The sequence below is a fragment of the Thalassophryne amazonica genome, chromosome 1, assembly GCF_902500255.1.
Source record: "Thalassophryne amazonica chromosome 1, fThaAma1.1, whole genome shotgun sequence".
Taxonomy (NCBI): domain Eukaryota; kingdom Metazoa; phylum Chordata; class Actinopteri; order Batrachoidiformes; family Batrachoididae; genus Thalassophryne; species Thalassophryne amazonica.
Window position 1 is genome coordinate 73191382 of NC_047103.1, and position 20613 is coordinate 73211994.

At 40.1% G+C, this 20613-nt stretch overlaps 1 protein-coding gene across 1 annotated transcript in view; it reads left to right on the forward strand.

Annotated features, from left to right (window-relative positions):
* snx16 (sorting nexin 16) overlaps window positions 1-18984 on the forward strand; it is a 36659-nt gene extending 17675 nt beyond the window's left edge. The window contains exons 4-7 of the mRNA XM_034167512.1: window positions 5175-5244; window positions 6092-6228; window positions 7697-7813; window positions 18386-18984. Of these exons, the coding sequence (XP_034023403.1) occupies window positions 5175-5244; window positions 6092-6228; window positions 7697-7813; window positions 18386-18494 (433 nt within the window). The 3' untranslated portion in view covers window positions 18495-18984. The remainder of the gene's footprint in view (window positions 1-5174; window positions 5245-6091; window positions 6229-7696; window positions 7814-18385) is intronic.
* Window positions 18985-20613: the final 1629 nt, after the last annotated feature.

The following is a 20613-nucleotide window of genomic DNA, read 5'->3' on the forward strand; positions in this document are numbered from 1 at the left end:
GAAATATAGTGAAGATTCGTCCCATCCTGTCTATGGCTGATGCAGAGACTTTGATTCATGCATTTGTCTCTTCTAGATTGGACTATTGTAATGCTCTGTTTTCTGGCTTACCGCAGTCCAGGATTAGGGGTCTTCAACTGGTTCAAAACGCTGCTGCCAGACTTTTGACATAAAGCAGAAAGTTTGACCACGTTCTGCCCGTTTTGGCATCCCTGCACTGGCTTCCAGTTGCTGCAAGATCAGATTTTAAAGTACTGTTATTAGTTTATAAAATTGTTCATGGACTTGCACCTCCCTATCTGGCTGACCTGGTAAGCCCCTATCTACCAGCTTGGGCCCTGCGTTCTCAGGGTGCAGGACTTCTGTGTGTTCCCAGGGTGAATAAAAAGTTTGCCGGTCACAGAGCTTTCTCCTATCGTGGCCCAGCTCTGTGGAATGAATAATGGTCTTATTGTTTACTGTACTGTTTAAGTTCTGACAGTGTGATTAAACAGGTTCCAAATCTGAGGAAAGGAAACCGATTCCTGTTACATAATGTTGAATCTGGTAAATTTGTTGCTTATAAGGAGTAAAACAAGTCCTCTGCCTATAGTAGAATCAGAAGAAGAATATGATAGTACCATATTGATTTGCAGTTTCTTATTTTCTATTTAAATTTTTGGTATTAATATATAATTATAATAATATAATTTTTTTGCATCATGTTGAATGGCACCGTACTGCACCAAATCGAATCACCTTCAAATACATATCAAATCGCATCGAATCGGGAACAGGGGTGAATCGTATTGCATCGTATCGTCATGTATCGCAAGATGTATCGTGTCACTGGTGTATCGAGATGCGTATCAAATCATTGTCAGTGATGAGATTCACATCCCTAACTAGCAACAGTCTGAAAGCCGTCTGAACTAAGCTAGTGCTAACAGCCGCGCTAGCCACCCCAACATTAAGTTTGTCTGGAGTCCCCGTTAGGTCTAAATCCGCTGAACTAAGGAGCTGTTCTAACGTATGGACACTGCTGTGTAAAGGACCTTTCACACCAAGCGCACAAATGTGCCGTGCATTACTGTAAAATCTGTTATTTTCAATGAGAAGCTTTGCTCAAACGGCGTGTTGCACAAAAACTGGGTTTGTATGATGCTCCACTGTCCAGTAGAAACAAGGCATCAGCCCAAAACATGGAAGGCAACAGTGCATCAATGTGTGTAAGAGGAGCATCACAACTGCTAATTTATACACCAGAATTTTCTAAAGAAAATTCTTACAAATGCTTTTTTAATATCTCAAGATTCATTTCTGATTTCTGTACATTTTGAGGTTAAAAAGTGTTTCTTACATTAGACAACTTGTAATTAGTGTAGTTTGAAGTAAAAAAAAAAATCTTTAGAAATCTTTGATGTTTGTCTGTAAATTAAAACAATACAACAAAGACATGCACATCCAAAACACATAAAAAGGCGTGCAGGACCAAAAAAGCATACCAAAAATAAAAACCAAAATGATCCACACAGCCACAGTGCTCTAACACAAAAAGAGACGTTTTTTTGACTCCTGCCTATATTAAGCTGACAGAGGAGGATTACTCCTGCAACAGGTGTGCCACATTGAGCAGGTTGTCTGATGAAGGGCTGATGCCCGAAACGTCACATTTGTTTTTTGTTAAATGGAGCCTCTTTTTGTGTTGGACCGCTGTGGCTGTGCGGATCATTTTGTTTTTTATTTTTCGTCTGTAAATTAAAACCATAACTTATCTGTTGTTGTTTCAGATTAGATAATTTCTTGATTAAAATAATAAAGAACTTTGGACATTTAGTCAAATAAAAAAGCATACATACTTCTTTTTTCAGGAATACACAAGTCTTCACAAACATGGCAACAGTGAGACTTGTTCAATGTCCAGCTCACTCTGCAAATGCGGCTGCGCCAACTTGAGTGCACCAGGTGTGCTATCTGACACCCTTTCTGACAGCATTGCGCAAGTTAGTTAAAGCTTTTTGTGCATTGAGAGAAGACTAACTGTGTAGCGACAGTTGGCATAAGCTAAGTGCTAGTGATTAGCTAACTTAACCACTCCTAAGAGTCACACAAGAGTAAAGTAATGAGATGAAATTTGTAGCTGCTGTACTTAAAGACAAACAAAATTAATGCACAGGTAACTGAAATAAAAGAAATTATTGCAACCTTGTATTAAACAGTAAAGAGCCAAGGAATCTGTCCGTTCGAGACAGATGTCCAATGGGAAATTCGTAGCAGCAGTAGCACTGTCCTTGTACATATCCTGCGCTACCCTCATACTTCTTTACCACTTCAGACTTCCTCATACAATGCCGCAACCCGTCTCTTGGCACCCTGTAAGCTTTATCTAAATCCACAAACACACAGTGTAGCTCCTTCTGACCTTCTCTATACTTCTCCATCAGGACTCTCAGAGCAAATATTGTATCGTAGTGCTCTTTTTTTTGGCATGAAACCATATTTCTGCTCACGGATCTTAAATGGACTGTATTTATATAGCACTTTTCCATCTGCATCAGATGCTCAAAGCACGTTACAAGTAATGCCTCGCATTCACCCCGATGTTAGGGTGCTGCCATACAAGGTACTACACACCGGGAGCAACTAGGGGATTAAGGACCTTGCCCAGCGGCCCTTGGTGATTTTTCGGTCAGGCTGGGATTTGAACCGAGGATCCTCTGGTCTCAAACCCAACGCTTTAACCTTTTATTTACAACCCCAATACCAATGAAGTTGGGACGTTGTGTAAAATGTAAATAAAAACAGATTACAATAATTTGCAAATCCTCTTCAGCCTGTATTCAATTGAATACACCACAAAGAAAATATATTTAATGTTCACACTGGTAAACTTTATTGTTTTTGTGCAAATATTTGCTCATTTTGAAATGGATGCCTGCAACACATTTCAAAAAAGTTGGGACGGGGCAACAAAAGACTGGGAAAGCTGATGAATGCTCAAAGAACACCTGTTTGGAAACAGGTGAGTGTCATGATTGGGTATAAAAGGAGCATCCCCAAAAAGCTCAGCCGTTCACAGGCAAAATTGGGGCCAGGATCACCACGTTGTAAACAAATGCGTGGAAAAGTAGTCCAACAGTTTAAGGACAATGTTTCTCAATGTTCAATTGCAAGGAATTTAAGGATCGCATCATCGACAGTCCATAATATAATCAGAAGATTCAGAGAATCTGGAGAACTTTCTACACGTAAGTGGCAAGGCCGAAAACCAACATTGAATGCCCGTGACCTTCGATCCCTCAGGCAGTACTTCATTAAAAACCGACATCATTGTGTAAAGGATCTTACCTCGTGGGTTCAGGAACACTTCAGAAAACCATTGTCAGTTAACACAGTTCATCGCTACATCTACAAGTGCAAGTTAAAACTCTACCATGCAAAGCAAAAGCCATACATCAACAACATCCAGAAACGTTGCCGCCTTCTCTGGGCCCGAGCTCATTTGAAATGGACAGACCCAAAGTGGAAAAGTGTGTTGTGATCTGATGAGTCCACATTTCAAATTGTTTTTTGGAAATCATGAACGTCGTGTCCTCCGGACAAAAGAGAAAGACCATCCAGATTGTTACCAGCGCAAAGTTCAAAAGCCAGCATCTGTGATGGTATGGGGGTGTGTTAGTGCCCACGGCATGGGCAACTTACACATCTGTGATGGCACCATCAGTGTTGAAAGGTACATCCAGGTTTTGGAGCAACACATGGTGCCATCCAAGCAATGTCTTTTTCAGGGACGTCCCTGCTAATTTCAGCAAGACAATGTCAAGCCACATTCTGCACTTGTTACAACAGCTGGTATGTCGATGACAGATATGTCATCGACACTTGGGTTAAAATCAAGCAACAGGAGGTTGAGGACTTTACAGAACACATCAACTTGGTGGATTCCAATATCAAGTTCACATGTGAGGATGCCAGAAACAACCATTTAGCCTTCTTGGACTGTGATGTTACGATTGGAGAGAACAGGCAGCTCCAGACAGGGGTTTACAGAAAACCCACTCACACTGACCAATATCTGCTCTTTGGCTCAAACCACCCCCTTGAACACAAGCTTGGAGTGATCAGGACTCTTCAACACAGAGCCCTACAGGTGCCCACAACTGCAGAGGGAAGGGCTAAAGAACAACAACTTGTACGGAAAGCCCTCACAGTATGTGGGTACCCACGATGGTCCCTGGACAAAGTGCAGAAGTCCCAGAAAACAAAGAGACCAGATAGACAGGAGACGGAGACAAGAAGAAGAGTGTCTCTCCCTTATTTAGGAGGAGTAGGGGAAAAACTACAGAGGATCTTCAGACAGCACAAAATCCCAGTTTACTTTAAACTGGTTAACACCTTGAGACAGAAATTAGTTCACCCTAAGGACAGGATCCCTAGTTACAAACAGAGCAATGTAGTGTATTCTATCAGATGTCAGGAAAACTGTAATGAACACTACATAGGTGAGACTAAGCAACCTTTACACAAAAGGCTATACCAGCACCGCAGAGAGGGTGCAAATGGACATCAATCTGCAGTTCATCTCCACCTGAAAGACACTAACCACACATTTGAGGACAAGGAAGTTAAAATCTTAGCCAGAGAGAAGAAATGGTTTGAGAGAGGGGTCAAGGAGGCATTCTATGTGAAACAGTTGAAACCCAGCCTTAACCGGGGAGGGGGTCTCAGACACACTTTTTCCCCTGTTTACAATGGGGTACTCTGGTCAAAGCAGTTTCAGTCTTTTGTTCATGATAATGAGTCATTCATGTCATCAGCAGAGTCGTCAAGGGAGCCATCAGGAGAGGGTCCGTCCCATCATTAGGAGGGACAGCTGCCCTGTCATTAGGAGGGTGCTAACTAGAGCACAATAGGTGCTAATTAGAGCTATTGTTTAGTCACTAGCCTATAGCAGTCGGCCTCTCGGTAGGAGGGGTCTGGTTAGGTTTAAAACTCCAGCTTTTGTGGCTTCTGTTTATTCTTCTCTACAAGAGTCAAGACATAAGTCAGACTACCAGAGCAAGAATTCTAGCTAAGGAAGCTTCTGCGAAATGTCCTTGCGTCAAGCAACCCAGTCCAGTCGAATATTCAAGCTTCTCTACTCTGAATTCACACACATGCTCAACATGCAATGCACTCTTCTTCCTCTTTGGCAGCATAGTGGTGAGAGACTTCCTGTGTCTGGATGACCCACCTGGGCCCTTTGATAGTCTGGAGGAAAGTCGGGTAAGTGCAACTAAAATCTGATGTCTGTAACACATTCTAGAAAAGTTGGAACAAGAGATTAATGGTTACATTGCATCTTATGCCATCTCCTTAACAAAATTTTTTGAGGAGTACAATAAACTTTCATCAAGGTTTAAAATCAAATTCCCTCCTTCCCTTTTTGTTTTGCTTTCATTTTACCCTGATGCTTTGCTTTGAGTGTTATGCTTTGCATTAAATAATTGGCCACATGATGTTGTCATAGGAGACCTGACTGCAAGATAAGTAAAACAAAAAATGTAGTCTAAGGTCAGGTCTCCCATGCGCTGTCTGACAAACTGTAGCTAAAATTTCAAATCTTGAAAAAGTATGTCTCGTAGATGTAAAACCAAAGACTGGGACAAAGAAGAAAAATCAAACCAAACCGAGCAGGTGAAGGGGATACTTGTCTGAAGGGCAGCCAGGTGGCCACAGTAGGGCCAGACAAGCTTCCAGTATAGCATCCAATGGAAAATCAGCATGTTAATAGTGGTACATATGTTGACCACAAGAGGGTGCAGCCCCCCGTTTTTTGATTTAGGAAAACCCTAAAGCAACAAACTTTGCATGACCAACTTGGAGGCCACACAACGCCAAAACACAAGACCTCAGTTTGTTATATAATACTTTGGAAAAATTATGCTGTAGCTTTTAATCAGTCAGTCATACTTTTTGGCCTTATCCTTCAAGGGATTCCTGGATCTTTTGATAATACTATATATTTACTGAAGGCAAAATAATTAAAATTCTGGCCATTTATGAGTGATCTTTCATTTATTGTTTGTTTTCCATTGTCAACAACTCTGTTTTATGGCCTCACCTTCACCAGGCATTCTGTGAGACCTTAGAGGAGAGCAACTACCGTCTCCAGAAGGAGTTGCTGGAGAAACAGAAGGAGATTGCATCCCTAAAAAGAAAATTGGAAGAAAGGGACCAGGCCATCCTGCTACTGGAGAAACATATCAGGTCAGAAGATGCATACATGCACATATGCATACGTCATATTGACACACGTGTTATTTATTCGTGTATCCAGGGTTCAAATGTCCACTTTTTGGTGGATTTCCACTTTTTTGCCAGTTGCTTGGGTCAATTTTTAGATCAGTATTGTTCAGTAGGAAGCATTAAGTGTTGTGCTTTTCAATCAGGCAGGTTTTGGGCAGCTTCGGGCCTTTGAAACAAAGCTGTTGTTTTATTTTGCTTTATCTTAATTTTTCCTGCTAAAACCCTAAAGAGCATATGTCTGTGAGTAATATTTACCTTTTCTTTATGTTAAACTGACCTGTTATGGTCTTCTGAAACAGTTGATAGATGTATTTATTTTCATTAACCCTTTCAGTCTGCACCCCATCAATCTGTATTTGTACTTGTATTCCTTCTGCAGTTCCCAAATAACATTAGTTTTGTTTTATTTAAGTTTATGACAATTTGTTTCGGTCAGACCATATTTTCAATTTGTTAATTTCTTCAGTGATTTCCTCCAGAACTATCTGTGAAGCTAGAAAACTGCTACATCCTCGTAAGGGCAGAATACTAGGAGGGGGTATAATTCTGGGTTTCAGCTTTTTTGTTTTTCATCACTTTCATACCTAGATTTGTCAGGAGACTGTGGGCTTGGGTCATTGCTGGAGCCCTACTTAATCAACGATGTACAGCTGGTTTTCAGTGAGGTGCCACCTCAAGAATGACAAATCTTAGCACAAAAATGCGAGATATGAAGCCACAAACAGAAGAGCAAAACCCAAGTAGCAGATTTCTTCCTCATCAGCTCAACTCAAGTATGTCAGAGCTCACGGTTATTCATAAGTTTGTGCGTGAGAATGAGTGAGTGAGTGAATAATTTAATGTCTATGTACGCATCTCCACATCTTGGAGCTTTCTTTGAAAGTGAGCTTTAGAGAAGAATCATTGTTCTTAGATATTTATTTATTTATCTTCCTGGGGTTTTGCAATCTGGGTCTTTGTTTTGCCAGAGTTTGGGGTTCTCAACTAGCCCAGAATTCACTGGCCACATCATCTACTTATCTGCAGAAAGCAGGATTTTTGCTAAGCAAACATCATACCCTTTACAGTGGTACTGCCCTGGCCTGTTTGTCTTGTGTCAGCTGATGGCAGTCTCACCTTCAGCCAGACCCACCTCTGTATTTGCACCAGCACTTGCTGCTGTCAGTTTTGCAATTTTAAGCATTCTTTGTTGTTGTTGTTATTTTCTCCTCTGCTACTGCATTGCCTGATATTTGCCAGTCTGACATGGACAGTGGTGCTGACCTGCAGGAATGACTGCTGACCTCTACCCCTGATCTTAAAAAAAAAAAAAAAAAAAAAAAAAAAAAAAAAAACAGATCAGAGGGCCAAGTTGTAATTGCCTTGAGTTTTGGTGTCAGAAAAGCAGACGTTAATGAGAAGAATCATAATGTGTTTCCTTTTGTTCCAGTGGAGAGTGTTTGAGTCCAGAGTCTCCGTGTGGTCTGTCCGCTCAGGGCAGCGACAGCAGCGCAGACGTGGAGCCGTCTGCTCCAGAGGCCGATCAGGACATGCCTGATGAAACTGGGTACAAAGTAACACACTTATGCACAAACACACAACGTCGTAGGAAATATATACTCCACAAATATCAGCTCAAATACGATCAGACAGACTAATATTTAAACATTTGCGCTTCCTACTCTATTTTGATATTTACATGGTTTATGATCTGACTGCAAAGCACTGGAGGGCGCAGGGTGTAAAGTGGTTATATATATCAAGAGGGGGTATTTTTAGCATAATGTAAAGTAAATCAGGGTATCACAGTGATGGGAGTTTTTTGGGAATTCCTGGAAATCCAGGTTTTTACTTCCGTGGCAAATGTTTCCGTTTTTCTTTTTTTTTTTTTTCCGTCCACATGTCGGATTTAGTCTGTGGTCTGATTTCATGATGTTCATAATTGTTAAATCGTTTGGAAATGTCTCTGAAGAGACACCACAGTGGATGTTTAATTGTTAAATCGTTTGGAAATGTCTCTGAAGAGACACCACAGTGGATGTTAAGTCTCACGTTTTCATGTCCTGATCAGAGACTGAAAAATAAATATAACATGCCGCTGCTCATCAGCACAGCAGCCAGTGAGAGACACTGTTACAGATTTTGCCGTTGAACTCCACATTGTGTTGAAACTACAAAACAAATGGATGGAAACGTTGTTCTGCTGCAGGGAAACAATTTATATGTTCTTCAGGAATAAATTCAAATGGGGCTGGTTCGAGCCAAAACACTGACCAGACTTTTTTTTAATCATGTTTATATGGAAACACTAACACAAGACTTTGATCTCATTATATCATGTTTTTGACAGACTTCGTTGTCAATTGATGTTATTAAAGTTATTTCACACAAATAAAAAAAAATCTATCTTTGGGATCAATTTACTTCAAACTCTCTCCAATACAAACTGGGTATATTTATTTATTGCGCTAGCCTGCTAAATCTGCATTTCATTTATTTATTTTTATTATTATTATTATTTATTTATTTATTTTTTGTTACATAGGCGTGAAATATTCATGTGGGTTTTTTATGTGGTTTTGATGACAAACTCAGAAGTAGGTGTTCTTGCTTGGGAAAAGTTCCATCCATTCCCTGAGCATTACTTCTGTTCCTGCAACACCTCTTGCTCTAGGGGAAGTGATGGTCTAGTGGTTATGCATTGGGCTTGAGACCAGAGGATCCCTGGTTCAAATCCAAGCCTGATCGGAAAGTCACTAAGGGCCCTTGGGCACCCTGACATTGTGGTGAATGTGAGGCATTATTGTAAAGCGCTTCGAGCATCTGATGCAGATGGAAAAGTGCTATATAAATGGAGTCCATTTACCGTTTGCTCCCTGTCTGTGAACCCAGAGAGGAAGAAAAGCAGGCTACAAAAATATGTTACAAATCATACTGAAAGTTTTGTGTTTTTCCATTATTATTTACCTTTTCTATTTTCAGTTCACCTTTGTTGTAGGTGAACTAATGCACAGCCCTTTGTGTAGAAGCGGAGTGTGCATGTGTCATGAGCCTGCTTATCTTAGGCATATCTGAATATTGCACTCACCTTGTACACTATCAGGTGTACCATGTTTGGTGCAACCAGGTCAATTTCATAATACCACTTTAGAGCACTAACTTTGTGATGAAATGATAGTCTGCTATCTTGGGAATGAGATTGCAAAATTTCAGAGCACAAGGTGCAACAGATTTTTTTTCTATGTGATCACAAATTAGTGATGAAGCAGGTGCTTTTTTCGTTGTCTACGGACACTACACATGAAAGTGAATACATTCAAATGCAACATTTGTCAATAATATCTTTATTTTCAAAAGAAATTGGCATGCAATTAATCAATAAGCACATCCAAAAGCTTAAGTACTGAAAGTCTTTGAGATATTTCCACACAAACATGTTCGATTTTCCAATCAAGTCATTTACAACGTGTCAGCTGAACATTCATGACTACTTTGTTTCCTTAGCTATGAACTTAATCAGTTTGCATTGATATATAGTGATTTGTATGTAGAATCGATTAATACTTTTAACATGATTACATACAGTTTTTATGCATCTACACAATGTAATTATATAGCCTATGGACGCTACAACTTTGCCAACTTGTTATAATCATGTGATGCGATAATAAGAGTGTTTGAAACAGAATTAAACATATACAACGCCAATTCCAATGAAGTTGGGATGTTGTAAAATGTAAATAAAAACAGAATACAATGATTTGCAAATCCTCTTCAACCTATATTCAATTGAATACACCACAAAGACAAGATATTTAATGTTCAAACTGATAAACTTTATTGTTTTTGTGCAAATATTTGCTCATTTTGAAAAGGATGCCTGCAACACATTTCAAAAAAGCTGGGACAGTGGTATGCTTACCACTGTGTTACATCACCTTTCCTTCTAACAACACTCAATAAACATTTGGGAACTGAGGACACTGATTGAGTGTGCCATGATTACGTATAAAAGGAGCATCCCCAAAAGGCTCAGCCGTTCACAAGCAAAGATGGGGTGAGGATCACCACTTTGTGAACAACTGCTTAAAAAAATAGTCCAACAGTTTAAGAACAATGTTTCAATGTTCAGGGCAGCATGGTGGCTTAGTGGTTAGCACTGTTGCCTCACAGCAAGAAGGTAATGGGTTCAATTCCCGCCTGTGGAGTTTGCATGTTCTCCCCGTGTTTGCGTGGGTTTCCTCCAGGTGCTCCGGTTTCCTCCCACATCCAAAGAGTGGGTTAGGTGGATTGGAATCTTTAAATTGTCCGTAGGTGTGCGATGTTTGTCTGTTTGTGGCCCTGTGACATACTCGCGTCCTGTCCTGGGTGTACCCCGCCTCACACTCTGTGACTGCTGGGATAGGCTCCAGCCCTCCGCGACCCTTAATTGGACTAAGTAGTTGAAGACGAGTGTGTGAGTGTGTGTTTCAACGTTCAGTTGCAAGGAATTTAGGAATTCCATCATCTACAACCCCTGGCAAAAATTATGGAATCACCGGCCTCGGAGGATGTTCATTCAGTTGTTTATTTTTGTAGGAAAAAAGCAGATCACAGACATGACACAAAACTAAAGTCAGTTCAAATGGCAACTTTCTGGCTTTAAGAAACACTATAAGAAATCAGGAAAAAAAATTGTTGCAGTCAGTAACGGTTACTTTTTTAGACCAAGCAGAGGGGAAAAAAATATGGAATCACTCAATTCTGAGGAAAAAATTATAGAATCATGAAAAAGAACGCTCCAACACATCACTAGTATTTTGTTGCACCACCTCTGGCTTTTATAACAGCTTGCAGTCTCTGAGGCATGGACTTACTGAGTGACAAACAGTACTCTTCATCATTCTGGCTCCAACTTTCTCTGATTGCTGTTGCCAGATCAGCTTTGCAGGTTGGACCCTTGTCATGGACCATTTTCTTCAACTTCCACCAAAGATTTTCAGTTGGATTAAGATCCGGACTATTTGCAGGCCATGACATTGAGCCTATGTGTCTTTTTGCAAGGAATGTTTTCACAGTTTTTGCTCTATGGCAAGATGTATTATCATCTTGAAAAATTATTTCATCATCCCCAAACATCCTTTCAATTGATGGGATAAGAAAAGTGTCCAAAATATCAACATAAACTTGTGCATTTATTGATGATGTAATGACAGCCATCTCCCCAGTGCCTTTACCTGACATGCAGCCCCATATCATCAATGACAGTGGAAATTTACATGTTCTCTTCACGCAGTCATCTTTATAAATCTCATTGGAACGGCACCAAACAAAAGTTCCAGCATCATCACCTTGCCCAATGCAAATTCGAGATTCATCACTGAATATGACTTTCATCCAGTCATCCACAGTCCATGATTGCTTTTCCTTAGACCATTGTAACCTTGTTTTTTTTTCTGTTTAGGTGTTAATGATGGCTTTCGTTTAGCTTTTCTGTATGTAAATCCCATTTCCTTTAGGCAGTTTCTTACAGTTCGGTCACAGACGTTGACTCCACTTTCCTCCCATTTGTTTGTTGTGCATTTTCGATTTTTGAGACATATTGCTTTAAGTTTTCCGTCTTGACGCTTTGATGTCTTCCTTGGTCTACCAGTATGTTTGCCTTTAACAACCTTCCCATGGTGTTTGTATTTGGTCCAGAGTTTAGACACAGCTGACTGTGAACAACCATCTTTTGCAACATTGTGTGATGATTTACCCTCTTTTAAGAGTTTGATAATCCTCTCCTTTGTTTCAATTGACATCTCTCGTGTTGGAGCCGTGATTCATGTCAGTCCACTTGGTGCAACAGCTCTCCAAGGTGTGATCACTCCTTTTTAGATGCAGACTAATGAGCAGATCTGATTTGATGCAGGTGTTAGTTTTGGGGATGAAAATTTACAGGGTGATTCCATATTTTTTTCCTCAGAATTGAGTGAGTCCATATTTTTTTCCCTCTGCTTGGTCTAAAAAAGTAACCGTTACTGACTGCCACAATTTTTTTTCTTGATTTCTTATAGTGTTTCTTAAAGCCAGAAAGTTGCCATTTGAAATGACTTTAGTTTTGTGTCATGTCTGTGATCTGCTTTTTTCTACAAAATCAAACAACTGAATGAACATCCTCCGAGGCCGGTGATTCCATAATTATTGCCAGGGGTTGTACAGTCCACAATATAATCAGAAGATCAAAGAATCTGGAGAACTTTCTACACGTAGTACAGTGAGGAAAATAAGTATTTGAACACCCTGCAATTTTGCAAATTCTCCCACTTAGAAATCATGGAGGGGTCTGAAATTTTTTATCTTAGGTGCATGTCCACTGTGAGAGACATAATCTTAAAAAAAAAAAAAATGCAGAAATCACAATGTATGATTTTTATATATATATATATATATATATATATATATATATATAATTTATTTGTATGGTACTGCTGCAAATAAGTATTTGAACACCTGTGAAAATCAATGTTAATATTTCGTACAGTAGCCTTTGTTTGCAATTACAGAAGTCAAACGTTTCCTGTAGTTTTTCACCAGGTTTGCACACACTGCAGCAGGGATTTTGGCCCACTCCTACATACAGATCTTCTCCAAATCTTTCAGGTTTGGAGGTTCAGCTCCCTCCAAAGATTTTCTATTGAGTTCAGGTCTGGAGACTGGCCAGGCCACTCCAGGACCTTGAAATGCTTCTTACGGAGCCCCTCCTTAGTTGCCCTGGCTGTGTGTTTGGGGTCATTGTCAAGCTGGAAGACCCAGCCATGATCCATCTTCAATGCTCTTACTGAGGGAAGGAAGTTGTTTGCCAAAATCTCGCAATACATGACCCCATCCATCCTCCCTTCAATACGGTGCAGTCATCCTGTCCCCTTTGCAGAAGAACACCCCCAGAGTATGATGTTTCCACCCCCATGCTTCATGGTTGGGATGGTTTTCTTGGGGTTGTTCTCATCCTCTAAACATGGTAAGTGGAGTTGATTCCAAAAAGCTCTATTTTGGTCTCATCTGACCACATGACCTTCTCATCCAGATGGTCACTGGTGAACTTCAAATGGGCCTGGACATATGCTGGCTTGAGCAGGGGGACCTTGCTGCCCTGCAGGATTATGCAGAATATATAACTCTGATGCTATATTTATCATTTAACACTGATAAATATACATTAAACTGATTTCATTAAATACATGACATTGTAGGTATTTTAAGTAGCCATTGTGACATTGTCTACAGACACTACACCTGATGAATGGAAACTCCATATGTTTGTTCTAAAATTTATTATTATGCAATATTTGCTGTATTTCTATGCTATGGTAACAAATGAATGCCAACACAAAACACAGAAATAATGCTGTAATATTGATGTACGTTGATTGTACATAGATTTCTGTTATGTAATATCATTGTCTACGGACACTACAGTTATTTTTGGACAAATGGAACACAAATTTTCACACTTGACATTTCAGAAAGCGTTCAAGCAATATATCCCAACTTTCTTACACTGTCTATTTCAGGTCTACACAAAGTAATTAACCCCAAAATATGTTTATATGTGCCATATTTAATGCAATATAAGGTGTTTTATCACAACATAACTTCTCTGTAAATTATATAACGATGACAGATTTCAAGTTTCAGCTGCCTGACATTATCCAGAACAAGCTGGTCACTGCATATTTCTGACAAATACAAACTTGAGTATTATACATCAAAATAAACATTGATTTTTGTATTATTTTATTATGTGTGTAATTGCTCTAAAGCAATAGCCACACATTTTGTTCTTATGCTCCAAAATAACATTGAAAATCACCCGAAGTTAAGAAGGATAAAGATGCATAACATCAGGAACAAGAATGATAAACAAATCTGTTTTTTGCAAAATTATTGCAACAGCTTACAGGCACACCTCAGTCAATTATCTGTCATACCTAGCACAAACGTATTTCCCGAAGGTTGCATAACAGTACTTTTTCAACAATAGTACATCTGATAGTGTACAAGGTCGCTGTATAAATAACAGAAAGACTGTTCAACTTTAGGGCCCAGTCACACGGTGACAGCTGAATGAAGGGGAAAAATGTCACAAATTGTCGAGAAAAAGTGGACGAATGATCCTGCACATTTCCCATCACCGAAAAATCTGCGAATCAAGAGCGCAAAAAGGAATTAAACAAAACCGAAACTAGCAAAAGAAACATGAAGCAAACGTCGACCTTGACGCTTTAAACAAAATCAAAATGAAACATTCACGATGATGTGACAACAGCGGGTTTGGGACCGAGCGCAGCTCTAATCATGTCCACAGTACTTTCAGGGGCAGGATTTGGTTGTCTTGACAGCAGGTGAGAGATGTTGTTTGTCTTCACAACAACAACGTGTGTGCACATGCAGACAAGCCACAAACGGCTGGAACGAGCATAAAGTAGCTATTGTTTCTGTATGACAACGTTGCTTTTCGTCCCAAACATGGACGATTCATCAGCGATCTGTTCAGCTTGTCAGAGCTTTGGTTACTGATCCGTTCAGATATCATCAATGTTCATGCAAGACGTCAGACTTGGGTGGTTGGATGAAGTTGGACAACAGTCAGATGGAACACTGACATTACGGAAACTATGCAAACGATAAGGAACCATCAAGACAGAAAACAAAACGGAATATGGACGAATTGAGGTTGTCATCGGGATTTGTTCAAATTTTTCAACAGTTCGAAAATTCTAACTGCCAGCTACGGCAACGAAGCTTAGGACTGTTAAACGATGCCTCCAAAAGTCAGCGTAAGTCCCGATTTCTTGTTTTGTTTTGGCTTCGGTGTCCTTCGTTAGTGCCGTGTGACTGGGGCTTTAAACCAGTAGCAATGCTGAGGCACTGCACCTGACTGCACTTCATTTTGAGACTGACACGGTCATGTGCGTACAAGTGAGCATAATTAGATTAGATTAGATAGAACTTTATTAATCCCTTGGCAAGACTCCCTCAGGGAAATTTGGTGTTTCACAGTTGTGAATCTCGTGCCATCTCGCGGTCCCTGACCCACATATGAGGTCGGTTTTAGCAGAGTTACGGTTTAGGGTACAATGCAAACACATCTCGTGAAGTATGGACAACAAGACAACATCGGTGCACGGCAGAAGTTCATCACAGGTGCTACACCTCTAGATAACCCTCTCAACTTGGGAGAACGTGTCATCATCATAATCGTTCGTGAACTTGCTGAATCAGTGCCATCCACATCCTTGCTAGCCATTGTTTCCATGCACTGTGAGATGCCGGAACTCTGCTGGCGCTGCGGTGCATTCTGGGAAGTGCAGGGGGATTATGGGAAACATTAAAATACTAAATTGAAGAATTATACTTGATTTTGAAAGAAGTTGTGTGCTGGGCAAGAAAATGACACCCATCTCAGCTACACATTAGCAGTGACACTTGGCTGTGTGCTGCTTTGCATCAGGTGTAAGATGGACCCCCAGTCATTATCAGGCATGGATTTTTGTTGTTGTGTATTTTATTTTATTTTCTTCAAACCTAATGCGTGAATCTGCACTGTTAAACAAGTGGAGTCTTTCAGATCTAAATGAGGGTTCAGCTTTTTTCTAAAGAACATTCATCCTGTCATTTTTTTGTAACGACAGCTTTCATTTCACAGTAAAACAATGTCATTTCATTAGTACTAATGTTTTTGTTTTTTCCCCCATCCTTCCAACCCCAATTCCACAGCAGCGCTGCCCCAGTCTGAAAAAACCAAATGTGAGGTACTTCATATGCCAGCGGTGCTGACTGTACAGCATGTCATCCTGTCTTTCATAGCCTTCTCGCACTAACATGCATCCTACACATTCCTGCTTTTCTGTAACTACATCCAGTGGTTTAATGCTGGCAGGATGTTGTGTAACTGCAGAGAGGGTCTTTATCACACTTGGGATCAGTTCACTTTCAGTGGAGTCAATGTAGGAACTCTGCTTAGAACCCACGTTGTGTGAGAGTTTCTGGCACAGCGTCTGATTGTACTCACTCTACCTCTATTCTTCTGGCCAATTAGATTGACTGTGTTGATATTTTTAACGCTGGTAAACACACAGTGAGACTTGGTTGGTCATCAAAGTGTAGGGAGCTGAGGGATCTTGGAGTTCAGGGCTTCTGGGCCATCATTTATCAATGTTGCATAGAAACACTGATAAGAAAATATTCACAGAAAAAAGTATTTGCCAAATGTGCTTAGGTTGTTGTACACACACCTGTATGTGTTCCAGCCTTGATAAAACACACATTCTGTGCTCTGCCTGTGAGGTCTCATTTACATAAAGAACCCCCCTAAACCACACAGAATATTGTCACCAACCCCTTTAAGGCTGCAATAACTTTCAAAGAATTCTCAAGCAGCGGCAGTCAGCTCAGTCACCATCTACCGCCTGACGAACCGCTGCCTATAAATAAATCGTAATATCTTAACATTATTCAACATTATTTTGTAAGTTTTCACAATTGAAAGACCATTTTATATGGCTTCATTGTTTACTTTAGTAGACTTTTCGGCACGCAGTTTTCCTTTTGAAGTGTTTAGACAGTACTTTAATCGCCTTATTTTTCATCTTATCGGCCGGCAGCTGACGGCAGCACAACATTGAAAAAACACGTACTGTCCTCATCACTTAAAGTTAGCAGTCGGAGCTTTCCATACAAGGCATCAGATGTCAGAATCTGATTCTCCTCCACAGATCTTTGACTGCTACTGACAAGACAAAAGTCTGACATTATGCTTCCCCCGATACATTTTTTTTTTTTTTTTTTTTGTGCTGCAAAATAGGGCACTTATTGCATTTGAAAAAAAATGTACAAGTGACAGAAGTGTGCAACAGGATGACATGGTGCCCCTCTACTCTCCTGTGGACATGCACATGAGAAGCAGACTGCTTTAACCAAAAGACATGCACATTAGCTTTTCACACTGTTCTATACGCCCTCAGGTAAGATGGAAACTGATAATCTGCTGTGACCACAGATGTACAGGAGCGTGGGGGTGATAGTGTAACTAAATTGCCTCCTTCTTCCCTTACAGTCTACTCTTTTCCTTCGTTTGTGCAGTCCACAGCACTGTGGAGAAACAAATAGTGGACTACATGTCAAGAATATTGATATACTCTGTTATACTATAAATGTCATGTCTGTACTCCTCCTTGTTTATTAATCAATGCCGGCATATCATTATTTGCTCACATCCTGGACAGCAAGGCCACTTTATCCACCATAAGGTGTTGTGCATACACATGGCTGGATGTTTGTGTACCTTATGACATTTCAAAGCATAAGTAGTTGTTGAGAAATCCCACACTTTGCCTTGAGAAGATCATATGCACAGTTTACACATGTTGCTGTTTGCACACACTGATGATAAATAAGGGACCAGGAGGTTTGAAATGCCAAAAATTAGTGAAACTATGTAAAAGTGTTCACATTGTAATGATCACTTTCTGTCCCAGAGCTGAAAATGATTTGTGCCCAACTGTGCTGTTGTTTAGTATTGTGCAGTATTCTGTACGTACTTGGGCTCTTCCCTTGTGTCCTGTCTGACTAACACATGGTGATGTGCACTCAGTAGGTGAGCAGTGTGGGTTCAACATTCCTTCTCCTTCTCTCCTTCCAGTGTTTTGCCACACATAAAATCCTGTGATTAAAATCAGTTTGACTGAAATTGAATATTTGGATTAAAAACAAAACCCAAAGGATTAGTTTTGATGTCTGGTTACTCCTCAGAAAGAAAACGAAAACTCAATGGCACTAAATCCTGGTTAGTAGTGCTTTGTTTCGGTTTTGATTGCAAAAACACCAGACAAACCAAAGTCTTTATTCTATCTGGTCACATAGAGCATTGTGAAAGAGTTTGATACCCATCTCTACGTCTGCTATGGGCATAGATGGAGAGAATCAGGGGGAAGACATCTTGCACTGGTTTCAGTCATCCTTCAAGTGTAACATCTTTTTTCTGTGTGAAATGACCTCCTGTCAAACCGATGTGGTGTTTCTGCTCTAAGGTTCTTCTTGAAATCTTTGTCTCTGGCTGTGACTGTGATTCCACCATTGTTAACTGCATTTCCTCTGTTGTGATGTTTGTCCCCAGTGGCAGGTGTGAAATTCAGCCGGTGCAATCTTCTGTCTGCTGGTGTGGGCCTTCACTCAGCACATCCCCTCCGGTCACCCAGCTTTACCACCACAAACTGGAACACTAACAACAAACACTGAATCTGGTCTCTTTTCTCATCCTCCTCTCTTTTTGAATTTATGCTCCCTTCTTCTACCTCCACTCTGTTTTCTCTCCAGTTTGCTGTCACTGTTACACATCCCAGTCAGGATCTGAGGCCTCTGTGGACGATGTAACAGTGCAGCCTTATTTTATTACACATTTTTCCCTATGCAATGGGTCATGAGGTGTTTTACTTGACAGATATCACTGTAAAGACTGTGTGCAACTTTATGTAGGAACTAGTTTTGGGGACTGTCTGGTCATACATCTTAAGACCTCAGTTGACCTTAACCTTTCTCAGTCTTGAGGAGAACTTTCCTCATTCTCCTTTGAGAACATTCTGCAGCAGCTATCAGATTGGTCTAGTTTGACTTCGCATTCATCAAGCCAAAGTTTGGCTTCTTCACCAAAAACATAACGCGACTTGAAGACTTGCACTCTTGGGTGTTTTCACTGACACTATTGTGACAATCCACGTAGAAAACGAACCATCATATCAGTTTGTGCGCGCGTCCTTTGACTTATCATTGAGAGTCCCTTCTCTTAACTGTGTAGCTTAATAAATCGTCCAATATTTTGTGTTAGTTACATCACTAAATGGTCCCTTTATTGGAGAAGTCTCAGTGCTTCTCTCCAAGGACAAAAAGCCAACATTCCCATTGTTTAGTGCCATACGGTATTCACAGTAAACCACGTTCTACTTTGGATAGTTAAACTAATCTGGAACATGCTGATCTGTGAAAGAGCCATAGAATGTGGATAATTGCTTGTGGAGTGAATTAAGAGCTCAGGTGCATTTAATATATGTGTAACGTTCCTCCCACATTTCAAATCTCTAACATGTTTGTGCTCATTATTTTAACGTAGGTGTTGTTTATGCCTATTAAAATGCATAAGCATTCCCAACACTGTCCTAAAATTCTCATGTGTTGCTTTTTTATGCTAAGCTAGAGTTGGAATTAATTTCTGTAAGATTTTCCAAACTAGTTCAGCATGGAAATAATTGGAAGCAGTTAAATATTAATTGAATTCAGATGAAACCTGGCTGCGTACTGGCTCACACAGTTTTAAACACTGCTGTTTCTTGTGGGGGAGACAGGTTTAGAAGCTAAGAAATTAACTAAAATTATGCAAGCAGGACAACAGTTTAATTTGTTCAACTTATGACAATTCAAACAGCTGAAGTTTTGACTTAATATATTAACACCACAGATAAATAAGATCTGAGTATTCTACTCAGTCAGTTGTTGTTTTACCGACTCTGAATCATCTGCAAAGCCAGTTTCCAGGCCAACACTATGGCTGTGTCCCAATTCAGGGGTTGCACACTTCTAAGTCTGCATCCATCGGCCACATACGTCATAAGTGGCATGACTAGGCTGTTCCTTTTCAAAGGCTGCCTGAAATGTAGCCGATGTACGCATCCTTCTTTCCTTCAAAAATAAAGGATACATCAGGTGTATCGTTCATGGCCCAAACAGTCCCATCACTCACTGCACATTTTCCCACTAAGACAAAAACAATTGGTAAATAAATTAAAAAAACAGAGCGAGAGAGAGAGAAAGGAACACTTTCAAGTTCCATATGTACAACTGCAAATATACAATGTTTATCAGTAAAGTACTGACAAACAATTACAACCCCTGGCAAAAATTATGGAATCACCGGCCTCGGAGGATGTTCATTCAGTTGTTTAATTTTGTAGAAAAAAAGCAGATCACAGACATGACACAAAACTAAAGTCATTTCAAATGGCAACTTTCTGGCTTTAAGAAACACTATAAGAAATCAGGAAAAAAATTGTGGCAGCCAGTAACGGTTACTTTTTTAGACCAAGCAGAGGGGGAAAAAATATGGAATCACTCAATTCTGAGGAAAAAATTATGGACTCATGAAAAACAAAAGAACGCTCCAACACATCACTAGTATTTTGTTGCACCACCTCTGGCTTTTATAACAGCTTGCAGTCTCTGAGGCATGGACTTAATGAGTGACAAACAGTACTCTTCATCAATCTGGCTCCAACTTTCTCTGATTGCTGTTGCCAGATCAGCTTTGCAGGTTGGAGCCTTGTCATGGACCATTTTCTTCAACTTCCACAAAAG